General features: G+C 43.2%; 1 protein-coding gene across 2 annotated transcripts in view; it reads left to right on the top strand.

The window, feature by feature from the left end:
- FSTL4 (follistatin like 4) overlaps positions 1-16,036 on the top strand; it is a 245,902-nt gene that overhangs the window by 217,171 nt on the left and 12,695 nt on the right. Inside the window, exons 9-12 of one of the 2 annotated variants that reach the window (XM_075102934.1) lie at positions 6,627-6,788; positions 8,018-8,152; positions 9,610-9,636; positions 14,797-14,915. In XM_075102934.1, the coding sequence (XP_074959035.1) occupies positions 6,627-6,788; positions 8,018-8,152; positions 9,610-9,636; positions 14,797-14,915 (443 nt within the window). The remainder of the gene's footprint in view (positions 1-6,626; positions 6,789-8,017; positions 8,153-9,609; positions 9,637-14,796; positions 14,916-16,036) is intronic. The other variant, XM_075102935.1, reaches the window with a different exon arrangement.

The raw sequence follows: 16,036 nt of genomic DNA on the forward strand, positions 1-16,036 counted from the left end.
AAGTGCTCCCCGCCCACAGCAAGGACCTGGAGGAGAGCGCAAAGCATCCAGTTGATTTGAATGAAAACCGACGCGATGTTTCTACATAATAATTTGTCATCTTTTGAGATAGTAAACTGTAAAGTCTCAGCAATGTGGATAACTAGATCGTGCATGCTGCAGCTGGGAAAACAGGTTTCCTTCCTCAAAGTGCTATTTGTTTGATGAATGGCAGTTGAAAGAAACACGCGCTAACAACTTAATCCCGTGTATATTATGTGATATATTATGAGGCCTGAATGGAGTTTAGTTGGCAGACAGCAGCATAGACTTTATCATTACTGAGAATATGAGGCCCAAAGGCTTTGAAACTAGAACCAGAATGAGAACAAAGCTAGATGGAGCGTGGGGAGGGGTTGATTCGTTTCATACTCATGCCTGCCACTTAGATTTAACTTGTTGTTGAAAACCACATTTTCTTTTTAAATGGAAGTTTCACACCACAGCTGCATGTGGTGTTTCCTATTAATACAAGGACACTGTTATGCAAAAAACCCCACTATCCATGTTGGCTTTTTGATGTAGCTATATAGTCACTAAATACTGCAAAAAAAATGCCGTGCATTCTGGCATCAACCCAGGCTTGCTAGAAAACACTGCAGGATCTAGAAATCTTTGTCTTACAGCATCTGATAATTCCATGTGAACCATTAGGCTTTGCAAAGCCAGGTTTTTGCAGGTTTTGATGTGGCTGGCTGGCTGCCCACATCACTAAATGCTCTCCTTTTCTGCCAATTCCTCCAGCAACTGATGCTGGGGCAACAGCACCGATGACAGGGCAGCGTTACTTACCTTCAGATGCATGGTGGGGTTCCCAAGGCAGAGCCCTGCTCAGGAAACCCTGCTCGGTTTTTAGTAACTTAAAGGAAAAATTGAGGAATTTCTCCTGACAGGAGTAGAGGGAAGAAACTGAGCCGAGCTGAATTGAGTGAAGATGCCGAGAATCTAAGTATAGTTGATGGGCTCTGTTCAGCGCTGGGGATTGTCTCTGTCTGTCTGTATCAAACTAAAAACTCCATCTTCAACACGGGAGGTTTTTTGTTGCTTTTCTGTATTGGACTAAAACTGTAAAAGAATGTGACAGAACCAAGTCAGCCAGAACTCGGGTGTATCTGCTCGCCTGTCTCCTCCAGGGAGGGACTGATACACTTCTAACATCAAAAACACAGGGGGTTTCTATTCTGTGAAAACGATCAGATTTTTTCTCTCTCTTTTTTAATAGAGAAAATTCCAAGTTCCTCTATGAGGAAAGAGTAGAGAAAGAAGAACCAACTGGAAGTAAAAGGGTTTATCCCCAACCCTTCCCAAGCTCGCTGTGTCTGCGCAGGCAGGCCCCAACTTTTAGAGTGCATTTCAGTTAATTCAGTGTTTTTCGAAGCTGCAGTAACCCTTCCAGTGCCCCTTGATCCTTTTTGTACCACCTGAGCCCTGGTTTACTGTTCCCACTGAGGCCCATCAGTCCAGCTTTCAAAATATTTTCTTTTTACTGCCTTTTTCTCCTTAAAAGAATCTGATCCCAGTTGTATGCACCCTCTTCATATGCTTTTATCCAGCATATTCTCTTTCATCTTACTTCGTCCTTTGTCTGTTTGTAGAGCATAACACAGCCTTGTAACAGCTCATTGATTAGGCGATGCAGGAAATTAGGAAATACAAGCTTAAATCGAAAGCTTAGAGCCCAATTTTGACAAAAAATAAAAGTTTCTGGCATTCAGAGCTCTGGCTGAATGTATTACAAACTAATCATATGTATCAAAAGTTTACCCATAGAAAGCCTTGCTTTCGTCCCAGTCTATTGTCACAGTTTTTTCTTTTCTTGCCCAAGGAAAGTAAATTCACTTCATCACAGTCAAATCCTGCTGGAGGACGGGCCCGTGCATGGCGGCGGCAGGCAAGCCGTGTCCTTACTGGCTCTTGCTGCCGTGCCCGTGCCGCGCAACCCAGCCACGTGCGCCCAGCGCTGCGCTTGGGCGGTTCAACCAGGCTACAAGGCAGTGCCAAAAGCAGCTCCACGTTGCCTGACTCGACGTCAGGCATCGCACGGTCTAGACTTGCCTAAAGATCACCTCCGAAGCGGCCTTTCTGCAGGGGAAAAGGTTTGTTTTGCTCGACTGCTGGATGCCGTGCAGTGCTTCCCTTTGTATCAGCCGGTTCATGATATCAGAACTAACACGGGCAGATGCAGGTGCTCATTTTGACAAGCAGGGATGAGAAGCCTGTTGGGCAGAAAATGGGAAGGCCACCAGACGAGCGCCCCACACCTCTGGCTCACATCTGGGCAAGAAGCGTAAAGCACGCGTGTGAAACGCAGCTGATGGGGTAGGTTTGGGTTGAACTCATCAATCTTAGGATTCACAGCGGTGGTAAAATTTAAGCCAGTGTATTTATACACCTGGCCCTTAATGTCTTTGGAAGAAAACGCGCTGAAAGGCAGCGCAGGGTTTAAGAATGAAAAAAATTCATTTTGCGTGCTGGTGTCTTTGATCAGGAGAAGCCAAGAACAGCAGGGAGACGATGTTCTCTCCTCTGTATGGATATTGCTTGGGAGACGTGTACAGCGTACACTGACTGTAGGGAGGAAAAGCAATTTGTCACTTTCAAGAAGAAAAAGAGTTGCTGAGGATAAAGAATCTCATAAAATTGTAATCAACTATGAAAATTGATAGTTTGCAAATCAAGAGACTGCTGAGTGTAGGGCATCATTTTCCTTGGTCCTTACACTCTGGAAAACATCAGCATAAATCAGAATATTGTATTCCTTGAAAACAGTTTTAAAAAGCTACTTGATCCTCAGCCCAATTATAAGGGTCCAATAGGACAAAATTTCTAGTGACAGAGATGTTTTAAACACAGATGTTTTGTACATGTGGCTTTTCAAGAGAAAACACATAATGCTGCAAGCTCCTTTCAAATCCTGAGTGGAAAGATTAAAACATCTCAAGTAAATGATTAATATATTAATTATTATTATTAAGCCTTGGGGTATGCAGGTCCTATAGCAGCAATGTATGTCTTTGGGGCTTGATACCACCATCTGTGCTCATCATGTGCTTTATCACCTGGGCTGCTTTATTGTAATGTATTAGTCTGCTCACAGGTAAGGTACTGCTCAGTATGCAGTAGTAGGCAATCTACCCGATCTCTTACTTGTTTGAATACCGCTTTTTTCCTACTTTGCTTAAGATAATAGCATTTTTACATTGCCTTTGGCTGCAGGCACAGTAATGGTTAGCAATGATATATATTCGCCGAGGGAAATAGCAAAAGATAATCCATATATTCCAAAGTCCGGAGCTGAAATCTTTGCAAGTTTAAAGTAAAATGTGCTTACTTGCAATGTATTAATTTGTAGCAAGGACAATAAAAATGCATTCTGCAGTTTGCTGTTATCACAAGGCTGTTGCATGCAATAACTTACCTGTGCAATGAATTATGTAAGGCAAGGGAGAAGAAATAAAAAGTTTAAAAGTGGAAGGAGCAGGAAAATGGTAAGAGAGCAGGAATGGAGGTGCAACACATATTTTTGTAGGTGAAAATGAGCAGTTTCCTTATTAATGAGTCTTGAAAAGACACCATGCTATAATTTCAAGTTAAGCTAATTTTCATGCAGAACATTGATTCAGTGTCTAGGACCCCTGAGCTTCTTTCTGCAACATAAACCTGTTGTGTTCTCAGCTCCGCAGGTAAAATGTGTGGATTGCTCACATGCAGACTAACATGGTACGAGGCAAAAAACTGAGACGCAAGTAAACTGCTTTGGGAAGGAGTGCCCTGTTTCTAGGGAGCGTGATCCTTGCGGCAGTCGTTGGGAGTGCTGACGTGAGCGGCCAGATGACGAGGGAAGCCTAAAGCAAACCATTATAAGAGAACCTGGTCAAGCCACGCTGGGTTTGAGAGCATTAAATAGGTGGTGTCTGGGACGGGCTCTGTCTCTGTTAAGGGCTGGCGGGTGAGAAAACACCACTAAGCTTGGAGTGAAATTGCTCTGGTGCCTCTGGCCATTTGGGATATGTCAGAGAAGGGCTTGAGCCCAGCTGGGGGATCTCCATCTCGCCGGGAGCCGGGCGGGTGTAGGCAGGCCCGGCACAGGGCATGGGGCCTCGGTGGCTTTGCTCCAGAGCTGGTTCTCGTGTAGCTAGCTGCAGGCATGGGCACACACGTCTGCCTGCAAGAGGCTGGGGCAGGCAAACCCCCAGGCAGAGAGGGTCAGCATTGCTCGTGGACGAGAAGAGGCAAGTTTGTGCCATCTGGAGAATTAGGAAGGTACCTGGGGACATTAGGTACTAACTGCCCGTTGACTCCACCGGGATTTGGGCATCTAACCGGCTTGGGTATTGTAAATTTTTCCCTTTGCGTTTGTAGGATACAAACCACCTCTCACCTATGAGTCTGAATTTCAGTGGATGTAGGCTTTCAACGGACCTCAGTTCCTAAACCATTTTGTTCTAAAAATGTTACTAGTAGCAAGCAAATCATAGGTGAGACAAGCATTGAGTGCAGGACCTTCATAAAATTCTGTCAAAGTGGACAAAAATTACTATCTTTATCCTGTCATGCCTGGAGACACTGACTCAGAGAAATTTAATTTAATTTTCCAAGGTACAGACAGAATCAGAAGCTCCCAACTCTCACTATTATTCCCCTGAATTGCTTGGGCACTGTCCCTTAAATAAACGCAGGGATGGCTCTGACAGCCCCCAGCCATTTCCAGTGGCAGATCGCTTCCTTTGCTCTCCTTCTGTTCATCTGGCACCTCCTGAAGTCAGGGGAGCTGTAACCCTGGCAGCGATGGGAGGGAGAGAAGATAAAATGCTAGGAAATTCTTTTATTTATAATTTAGTAATTCAATTTAATAAAGCAAACCTTGTCTTTTTGGTAACCTCGTGATTAAAAAGCTCTTACGTGGTGTTTTACTCACTGCCCTGCACCATACAATACATTCTCTTTTCTTCTCAAGTAAAGGAAATAGAAGATGAGGCAGTAAATCCACGCGTCCTGTGCAGAGGTGAAGCTTAAAGCCAGTCCTTTGCTAGAAGTCCCCATTTTTTGTCTCTCCAGTTGCCCCATGGCATTTCCTCTCAGATTACACTTGAACAATCTCTCGCTTTTAAAGCTATAAAAAACAAGCAGACTTGAGGGCTTTCTGTCGTGCCTGATTTCCTTCCGAGCTGATGACTCAGCGCTGGTTAACACTTGGCAGCTGGTTGGTAAGACAGAAGTAAAATATGTCTCTCTGGTAAGGCCCATAAAAATAGAAAGATGGAAAGTATATGCTAGTGAATGTAATTATTTAAACTATCCCCATATGGATATACAGACACATGGCAAGCTGCAAACACAGGTTTCATTTTATTCTAAAGCAACTGTTAAGTCAGTTTAATTTTGCCAGTCCTGGAGCCTAATGATGGCCTATATAAAAGCACAGCAGTGAGTTAGGTACCTTAAGCCAGTGATTTCCAGTGGAAATTTGTTATTGAGTCATTCAGGTTTCAAGAATAAACCAAACCACCGCACAAATTTTCCTCAGTCCCCCATCAGTCTAGCAGAGGTTACCCATTTTCCTTGAGGAAGAAGCTGGGCCCCCACGTATCGCGTCCACGTTTGCCTCTGACCGCGGTTTTACACAGCTGTACATCCTGAGTCCCAAAATCTCCTAATCTGGTAGAAAAGTTGACCTCTTGGTTATGAAAGACAGCAGTCCCCGACCACACTTCAAATACCATCAGCCGTGATACGGCACATCCTCACGTTTCCTTTTATTATGTCCCGTGAGGTGAAGGGAAGGAGAGTCTCACTGGTATTTTTCACTGATATTGCAATATTGCAAATCCTCTTTAAAGTATGAGTAAACTGTTAAGAAACAGTTAATGGGTGACATTAAGCCTTGTTGATTTGAGCAATGAAGGCAACATGATTGAAAATCAATGAACTTGTCTGAAATTGTAATATAATTAGTAGTTCTGCCAGTTGAGTATATTAAATAGTTCAGAGAGGCCCTCCTGAAACAAGGTAAGTCATGTTTTGAAAGCCTCTCAGAAAAAAAAGAAGTAATTTATAGACACTTTATTTGTTCAGAATAACAGGTAGTGAATGTACAGGCTATTGCCTGATGGATGTTTAATTAAAACGTTGAATAATATGGTACTTCTAATGGGCAAGAACTCCAATTCCTTCCTTACTAGATTCAGAGAAGGTTTGAGTTTATACTTGAATTTTTAAACGTGAGTACCCGCCTTAGGTGTTAATCCAAATTTGCTTAAGTTCAGTCAGACACCTGATGAAAGAAAGCAAGAACAAGCAAGAATGGTCTGAATACGAAATCAGGCATCGAGGTTGCTCCCTGGTGTTGCCTTGTTAGTTTACTCTTTTCTATCGTTATTTTCTACTTTCCGACCCCAAACTTGAGCTGTAGAAAAATCATTACTGTACCTTGCCCCGAAAGCCAGGACGGTGCTTATTTCCCCGGTTCTCGGATCAGACCTCTTCTGCAGCACCGTTTGAAGGCAGCGGCTCTGAAGCCACCGACAAGGGGTGGCACCTTGGTGGGGGGGGGGAGTTGAAAGTCACCGACTCCTTGTTTCCCGCAGTGCCGCCAGTGATTCGCGTCTACCCTGAAACGCAGGCGCAGGAGCCTGGCGTGTCGGCGAGCCTCAGATGTCACGCTGAAGGCATCCCTAATCCCCGAATTACCTGGCTAAAGAACGGCATTGATATCATGCCAAAACTATCCAAACAACTAACGCTCCTAGGTAAGAACAGAATTTTGATTAATTAAAGTATTGTAGTTGGGGATTAAGGAGGATTACTTTACACTTTAAACTAGAAGTTCTTGTACTTTTGCTAAGCCACGGTTGTTGGAAATCGTGTTACAAAACCCCTGTTCTTTCTGTTTATCTTTTTCTCCTGCGGATTTCACAGGAAATACAGTATTGATTGATATAAGTGGTAACGGCATTCTGTTAAAAGACAGTGTGCCTGGTTCTCCACTGCCTCGCCTCTTGCGAACAGCTGTGCAAATCAGAAGAGAAATGCATTAAATTATGTGTTCAGGTATAAGGACTACATCGGATGCAGGTCTGCTGAGAATCTGGCTGCGGGTCACCTATCTTCTCACACCCACCTCTGCAGAGGGCGTCAGGCTCTTGACTCCTGTTGGTCCTTGTTCAAATGAGGGTGCAACAGACACAATGAAAGGCAAAAATATTTATTTTTTTGATTTTCTGTGTGGAAATGTTAAAAACCTTCCCACACGGGTCTGGCTGTGGGGTATTGCAGCCCTCAACCAGCGTTGGCCACACAGATATCCCTGCATGGCTGGGTGTGATATCTCAGGGTCTTCCAAAGGATTTAGGCAACAGTCCCACTCCAGAAAGCAAAACTGTAAGAGGAACTGTAGAAAGATCCTCCCAAACCCAAGTTTTTGGTGATCTGATGAAAAACAGATTGCAAAATTGAAGTGATCTTTTCTCCACTAAACCCAAAGTGCTTTTTATTTTTTTTAACAAGAAGAAATAAATGAAATTAGTTTATGTTTGCTCTTGGGATCGTTCTTTGTTTCTGGCACAGAGTGTGTACGTGCTAATGGAAAGAAGCAAAGCATCAGCTCTGATGAGAATCCCCCGTATGCCTCTACTTACATATGGGGAAGCGTTGAGCGGTGAAGCCGCCCTGTGGAGCCGTTGGCGGGCGGCCGCGGCAATGGAAGGCAATTAAGGGCAGGAAAAGCAATTAGCAGCAGTGAGGAACACTGTTTCACAGAATCACATGGAATCCCAGGATCCCAGGTTGGAAGGGACCTCAGGGACCATCTGGTCCAACCTTTCTGGGAAGAGCCCAGTCTGGACAAGATGGCCCAGCACCCTGTCCAGCCGACTCCTGAAGGTGTCCAATGTGGCCGAGCCAACCCCTTCCCTGGGGAGATTATTCAAGTGGTGACCGTCCTCACTGTGAAAAATGTTTGCGGGTGTCTTTCTTACAGCAAACGGAAGTGAACTTCACATCAGTAGCGTTCGATACGAAGACACTGGTGCCTATACCTGCATTGCTAAAAATGAGGTGGGAGTGGACGAGGACATATCTTCACTTTTCATAGAAGATTCAGCAAGAAAGACCCGTAAGCTTAATTTTCCATGTATTTATTTCTTTAAAGCGTATTTAAATGTGGTGATATACATGCAGCTTAATAGTTCAGTCCATTGCATGCGGTATGTTGGACTCTTACTCGTAAGGTAATGACAGTTTTGTCTGCGCTTTCATCAGAGGATTGGATACTGTTTTGGGAAGGAGCCGCACGAGGAAGGTAAAATCGCCTCGTCCAGAATGGTGATGCCTTTCATGTCCCAGAAGTGTACTGGGTGTGGTATGGGTAACGTCTTTACTGACGTAACAAATTGGCGATAGTTTTAGGTATGAAAGAATCCAAAAGCTAATGGTTTGTTGAATTATACGCGTCTTCAGAAAACAGCTTTTACCGATTTCTGTACAAGGCTTCTTTTAAACCCAGTTACAGGTCGAACTTCTCAAATATTTAGATGCTTGAAAAATGTTCTGATTGAATTATTTATTTTACCTGTGTTTACATCGCTAACTGGCAAAATAGGTTTCCCTTCACGTGAAATTGTCTTCCCCTTCAAAGACAAATATCTCCCAGCCACTCTTAGCTGCATGTCTCCCGTAGGGATGCGGCAGTGTTATCTTGACCGCACTGTCCCCGAAACACAATTAATGAAGGAGGTGATTAGTTGCTCCCATGGAAAAGCTCCCAGAGGCCTGATCCTTCCTAATTCTGCTGTCTTAACTACTTGGGAGATCGCCTGGGTTCCTGGCGATACTAAAAGGCTAGGTGCAAACGGGGTTTTTGCTGCTTTCCTGGCTGTTAATACAGAGCAAGAATTGGAAACGAATTTAGCCATAAATACGCACTCTCATGGTGATTCTTTGGAAAATATATTCTATTCCTCATTAAATAGATTTATGTACTCTTGTTAATATGGGTCGTTTTCCCTTGAATACTCGAGCAAGGGAAATTACACTATGTTGAGAAATAATTGCATGTATCTTAAACAGAAATTCAAATGCAGATGTACTTTCAAAGAGTATTTGAATCCTAAAAGAGAATGTAGTTTCATGAAATTCCAAGAAGAAATGCAGCAAAGTGTGTAGCTGCTGTAACTGCCAGTCTCAGGCTTCTGAAAGATGTCGTGTTTGCTTCTTGAGCCTGTACAGAAAATCACAGCCTGCACCCTACCTCCAATTACATTTGAAGGTAACATCTTCTCTTTAGTAAGACTTTGATCTTTGCACAGGCTAAAGTCGGCTTCAGTTCAGTGAGGATTTTTCTCATGTCAGAGTTTCAGAATTGTCTCTAGAAGGAGCAAATGTATTTAGAAATATCTATCTTTCCTGATATTTTATTTGAACGAATGTTACAGAGTTTTCACCAATTAAACAGTTCATGTAACCATAAGTATTAATTCAGTTACTTGCTACAATGAAAATTTTGACATTGCTTTGTTGTTTTTTTTCTTCTCCTGATTATTTTCTGGCTTTCCCAATTTTCTGATGCTGCAGTTGCAAACATACTGTGGCGAGAGGAAGGTACTGCAGTAAAGTTCTTTTGTCGTAGTGATAATGTGCTTGTCTGCTTTAATAATTCCATGATGGGCCATTCTCCACTGACTTGCCACTAACTCTATCAACTTTCACAGTTACCAGACTAAGTACAGACCAGACATTTAAAACCTAAACTATTCAAATAAGAGATGTCACCCTTGTAATATAAATCATACCTGTAACTTATTACATTTTCCCACTATGAAATAATAGATGACCATAAAATATATTAAAATGTGAATTTTATATAAACCGCCACCAGCGTGAGGAGCCTGGGATTCTCAAGCCACATTAACAATTGCACGAGTGTCAGAAGTGCTCCCAAATTACCATAATTGAACAAGTAAGACATAAATTCAATACACTGCATTTTTAAGCAAGTAATTCAAGCTCTTCCTCCTCAGTAGCACATATTGATGTTTACTAGGTAAGCAACAAAAATTGTGTTCTTGACTGTTAGGGGAAAAAAAACCCACAACAGGTTTTGCTTCCCTCTATCCTTTAAATCGATGCAGGGTAAAGGTTGCCCCATTTCTCCTTGTTTTAATTGGCAGTTAAGATCTCTAGTCTGATCAAATTTATAGCGTGCCCTGCACAAGGTCAACACCTGTGTATCTTGGAAGCCAAATTAGAAAAAAGCCCATCCTAAACTGCTAATTGACTCAAAAATATTACAGAGGCACTTGAAAGGAAAATTTATTTGATTTTGTGCTGTCATAATTTCCAAAACGCCCAGTAAGATGCATCATGCAAAGAGGCAAGGAGCTCTCAAGCAGCTCGCCCACCTGCCTCTCTAGGTACGGTGCCCAGGTGCGTGGATGAGGAGCCTCCCGGCTTCCGCCTCCTGGGCGTGCGAGCAGGTTCTTGGATCAAAGTCCAGGCTTAAGCCAGTTCATACATCTGCCAGTTGCGTATGAGGAAGCCGGGACCCTGGTGTCCTTCCAGCCTCGTGGGGAAGGTCTCTGTGTGCATCCAAACTGCTCCTGACCGCGTCCCCCTGCCCCCTGCTGTTCCTCCAGGGAGGGCCGCACGCTCACCCTGCCTTTGCAGGGTGCAAAGACCCTTTCATAAGTAGCGCCTCCAGGTGCCCAAAATGACAGTTGTGCTTCATGCCCTTGACCTGGAGCTTTCTGGTGTGCTGTGGCTTGGCCCAAAGGGTTTTAGGGGCAGAAGGAAAGTGCCAGCCCTTAGTGCTACCTCGGGCAGGTAAGCAAGCGCCCGATGCATACCTGCCGTCCCGCTGTTGGCTGCAGGCGTGTACACGTAGCAAACGCAGCCGACTGGAGGTCATGAGATGTGGCACAGCCACCTGAGACAGGTCTCCAGCACTGATTGCCAAATATGCCACCTGCAGGTGCCTGGCGCACGACAATGAGGAGTGTCTATTTACTGCAGATGTCCCTGTAAATGGCATTACAGGCACTAAGAATTGCCATTTCCCTTCTCCTTGGAAGTGAGATCTCTAGTGCATCTAATCAGTCCGGCATCATCTGCTTGATGCTACGTGGCTGTTTACATACTGCATCCCTTATGCTCCTTTTTAAAGGAAGTAGCTGGATAACCCTACCAGATGTAGAAGTATCGTAATACCTAAAGAACAAATAAGAAGTTGGTTGCAGAAAGTCTTATTATAATTCTGCTAAACTATATGGACTTGCTGCTTATCAACCGTGCACATTTTAAATAAAACTATGAGCAATGTACAGGGAAAACATGGGCAGTAGAAGCAGATTTACTATTGATGTTCCTGAACAATTCAGTATCTTTCAAGCAGGTTTATTCCCCCACCTGTTTGTTCTATAGTATTTGATTGGCACATTCATTCTAGACAAAGAATCCATCGAACATACTTTAGCATGTGAAATCTTGGCACAGAGAAAGCTGGAAGATAGGCATGGTATTTTTGTTTTTATGCTTTAATGTATCCTTTCGATTCCATTAAAATGAAAACTTATGTGCAAGCAGCAATATTAACAAACGGATTGGTAGACTTGAGCTCCTTTAAAATGATCACATCCCCACGCCCACAAGGTCTCTGGTAACAAGCTATTGGGAAAATGCCCAGACAGAACATTGTGTAGAACAAGCTTTTGCTGCGAATCAAAGTTTTAACACAAGTACTTGGTCATTTTAAAAGTCAGTCTATCGGTCTGTTCTCAAAACCTTTCACAAGTAAAACCTCAAGAAATGAGTGCACGTAGCATGGCCAGCCAGTTAGGCGTGGAACTGGAAGCACGCACAATGTTTCCTCTATGTACAAACTAGTTTTTAAGTAGAGAAAACTATGAGTAGCCCAAATGTAAGGTAGAGACTTGTTTTCATGCCAGCGTTCATTTTGGCAGTGAGTGTCACTTTCTTTCTACCCGGATAAAGGGAGCATATCGTGCCAGCAGGCAATCATCAGCTATATGAATGTATGTACTTAAAAAGCTGAAAGCCTTTTTGTACCAAATTTAAGTTCTAAAATACTTCCAGGCATTTAGATTAAATGGAGGAAATTTATTCAAGTATCAGATCAGTGTTCCACAGTGACAAATTTGCCCTTTGATCTCAAAGGAGGGAAGTACAGCTGTACGCTCAGATGGAGACTGTAAGCCTCAAATAAAGAAAACCTGTGGTCATCAGGTGTCCTCCTGAAGTTTTTTAAAAATAAAGGTGTTAGAGTCAACTTCATCTGGAATGGTTCAAATAAGAAGTTATGTTTAGGAGGCCCTTCCCATTCTTCATGGGGTTTTTGTTAAGTTTTTTGTTATAGAGATGAGGTATGTTGCCTTTTATAAAGCCTTTAGTTTTTTAACTAGTTGTGCAATCCAGCCTGAAATGTCTTGAATTAAAAAGGGGAAGAAAGAGAAGCCCTCCTCGTTAGTCCCCCAGTTCCCAATCTAGCACCTGCCTCGCTAGTATAACTAACACAACTGAGCAGAATTCTCCGTTGCCCACCTCGGTAATGAAGTCATTCCCCAGGCCAGGGCGTCGCAGCGGTATAATCGGGCGTGGAGTCTGCCTTACCGATGCCCATGAGATTGTTTACAGGTGTACCCAGGTCAAGACTCGGCAAATACTTTGTAGGTCACAATAAAACACGTAGCTTGTCTAGTAAAAAAACCTGCTTTGTCTAAAACTCAGTGTGAAGATCACTCTCTGAAGTAACATATTTTAATTTAAATTGGTAAACTTTTTTAAAAAGAGAGTACCTGAATGCTGTTAGCAGTTTGTATCATATTTTAACCAGTCAGCAGAAAAACTTGCACTTGTTTTACTGTAAATTAAGTGGTGGGACTTGCCAAGTCACTAACTCTAAACCTACTGGAGTGAAATTATTGTTCAAGTATTTTCGTGACTAATTAAGGCCTTAGTTCTGAAATACACCCTCATTATAATAGGCTCATCAGACTAAATCACACTACTATCGTGCATGAAAATAATAATAAGCATCTTCACAATGGTCATAATTTGTTGCCTGCCTGTTTCCACTTCTTAGGATTAAAATCCTTTGCTCATGAAAATATGTGCACTCATTCCAGCCAGGGTCAAATTCTGCCCTCTGACGTATTCACTCAAATCCCACCGAAGCAGGTGGGAGTTGTGTGCGTGCTGTGAGCGCGGATTTTGGTCCAAAGTGCCCGAATGAAATGTTTTAACAATATACTAGGAAAAAATTAGCCCTTAGTCCATAAAGATCACTTAGTTCTCGATGGAGGTTCGGTAGCTTTTTTTCCCTACGTGCATGATCCCTCACTGTGGCATCACATTTAAGGATCACGGCTCCTGTACCCGCCTGATGCCCTAACTGGGGTATTTCTGTGGTAGGGTTTAGAGAGGCTCACCTTGAACATTGCCAATACAGCAAGCAGCACATGCTGAGACGTTGTACTCTGAAGCCACTTATTTGGCACAAAAAGAGGGGGTTTTAGCACCAAAAAAACCCCCTTCTAACCTTATTACAAAATTTTCCAAAAATGCATTTATCCAAATTATACATGTTTTTCTTGTGAAGTTTTCCTGCGATGATCTAGACCGCAATCCTGCAAACACTTAAGAGCTGTGAGAAACTCCGTAGACGTGAGCAGTGTTCAGAGCTGCCACCACAGGGGCAGCCGAGGGAACTGTAACGCTGAACGTTGTTCAGATCTGTAGAACCAGGACTGTATTTCTCCATGGGTAAAATGTAATTAATTAGAAATTACAAATTATCACATCACCGTATCCTTGGCAGATAAGTACACTATCAGCATTACCGGGGGTGACAGTGGTCATTGCAAACACTTATTGGTGGTGGTATGAAAAAGAAGAAATGATGCTTGGATCTTTCCAACTGGAGTGTTTGGAAAGATCCTGACCATTTCTTAAAGATGCTCGTTACTGCAATTTTATGTAGCTGAGGAACAACTAAATTATCAGTGGTTTAAGGCATTTCTGCGTGGCAGAAATGATAAAACACGATCTCCTAGCAGCAAAGCAATGACAGCCAGCCAGTTTTCCAAATCTGCTGGAATGCCCCAGTTGGATAAATGAGCGCTATTGCGATGCCGAACTACTCCACATTTGTGAAATACAGTTTGCAAGATTTCAAAAATGTATTTGTTTTGGTGGCTGTAGTTAGTTCTTCCAGATGGTTTAAGAAAATAGGGAAATATATATTTTTTCATTCATGGACCAGATGTTAAGCACTTTGGTTTTGCATCACAGTTACAAGAAGTCAAACTACCTGTAATGGGACAGCCTTCGGATTCATTTTAACTACAGCTTCTCTCTCAGTTCTCAAATTACTAGCAAGCTATTTTTAATGAAATCATAGAAAAAGTCAGAATCTGGGGGGGTTATCAGTGCGATACAGGGGCTGCTTGGAATCACATGCCGATGTGGTACATAGGCACAAGACCTGAACGTAGGCATTTGCGTATGGCCGCGGCCACCAAGGCAATGCATTTTTGAATGTGTCTGTTCCTCTTCACTCCTTGAAGCCCTCGTTGTGACATGAAATTTGATTTTGTGAATGCACCGACTGCATCCAAATGACCAACTTTTATGTAAGGCAGATTCTGTGTGTTGGGGGAGGAGGGAGAGTTCTTAAAAAAAGCCCTAACAGCAATGATACATACAAAAAACCCCAATCCTACTCCTTTTGCTTTATCCCCCTTCAAGGCCTGAGTGTTGGGAATATGTTCTATGTCTTTTCTGATGATGGGATCACAGTCCTTCAGCCAAACGAATGTGAAATCCGGAGACACATCAGGCCCGAAGAGAGGATTTTCACAAGTTATGTAAGTCCTAAACCCGGTAGCTGCAGCCGACAGCTGGGAAACTTTCCTTTAATCTCTTCAAAGGTTGTTATTGCTAAAGGATGCATTTGACACAGTGATGTTGGAGTTTGGTGGGCTTCATGTGGCATCCCTGCGGTGTATCATCTTCTCCCCTTGAAAATTAAGGGAACCATGTATGCTCTGAGACTGACGTGGAGGATTACTGACATGCCGCAGAGAATTGGACTACAGTTATCTTGTCAAAATGTAGGAAAAGATTTTCACTTGTCCTGTTTGACCTCTTTACATATCTACACCCAAAAGTTGTAACGGGACTGTAGGGAAAGTACAAAAGTAAATAGCGGAGAGATGCAGGCATCGCTGACTGGTGCTAGCTGGCCCCTTTTACTGGTGGCTCCGTAGGCAAAGGAGTGGGCCACTTTCAGCTCTTTATGACTAGTTTCCCAGGTTAAACCAGAGCAGGGAGGTGGATAAGGGTGCACGGAGGATGGTCGGACCATGCTGGTCCTCTGCATCTTCTGCCGCTGAACCGGGGACCGGCGCCATCCTTGTTTGCTGCCTGGCATTTTCTGCCAGCGCTGAGTTTACCTGAGCCTTGCTTTAGGAAATCACAAGGTAAATTTGTTGGACTGTCAGTGAATGTCAAGCACTGGCTCCCACACTGTGGAGCTCAACGTGGCACGTGGGATAACGCATGCCTGGAGGCCCTGCGAGGCCAATGTTTTCAGCAACCTGTGTTGTGTACTCTTGTGTGATAACACACATATATATGCTCATAAAGCTATCAAATCTCATAAAATACAGGTGCTGAAATACGTCTAGAAATGGTTTGTAAGTCACTCCTTTATTTAGGTTTTTCTTAAAGGCTCAATTTATAGGGGAAGCTGAGAATGTGACTCCCTTCTGAAGAAAAGGACTCAGCCTTGCTTTCAATTCTGGGAGGAGTAAAAGGGGAGAATCACTACCGCGAGCCCTGCAGGCTGGGTCGGGCTCTGCTGCGAGATCTTCTTGTCAAGATCTTCTTGTGAGTCTGTATTCGGTATTTTTTAAATTTCCATAAATTTGCCATTGATATTGGGTTTTTTTTTTTCCCACTGGGTTTTAATATACCTTAATAGGAA

The sequence above is a fragment of the Phalacrocorax aristotelis genome, chromosome 8 (genome assembly GCF_949628215.1).
Source record: "Phalacrocorax aristotelis chromosome 8, bGulAri2.1, whole genome shotgun sequence".
Taxonomy (NCBI): domain Eukaryota; kingdom Metazoa; phylum Chordata; class Aves; order Suliformes; family Phalacrocoracidae; genus Phalacrocorax; species Phalacrocorax aristotelis.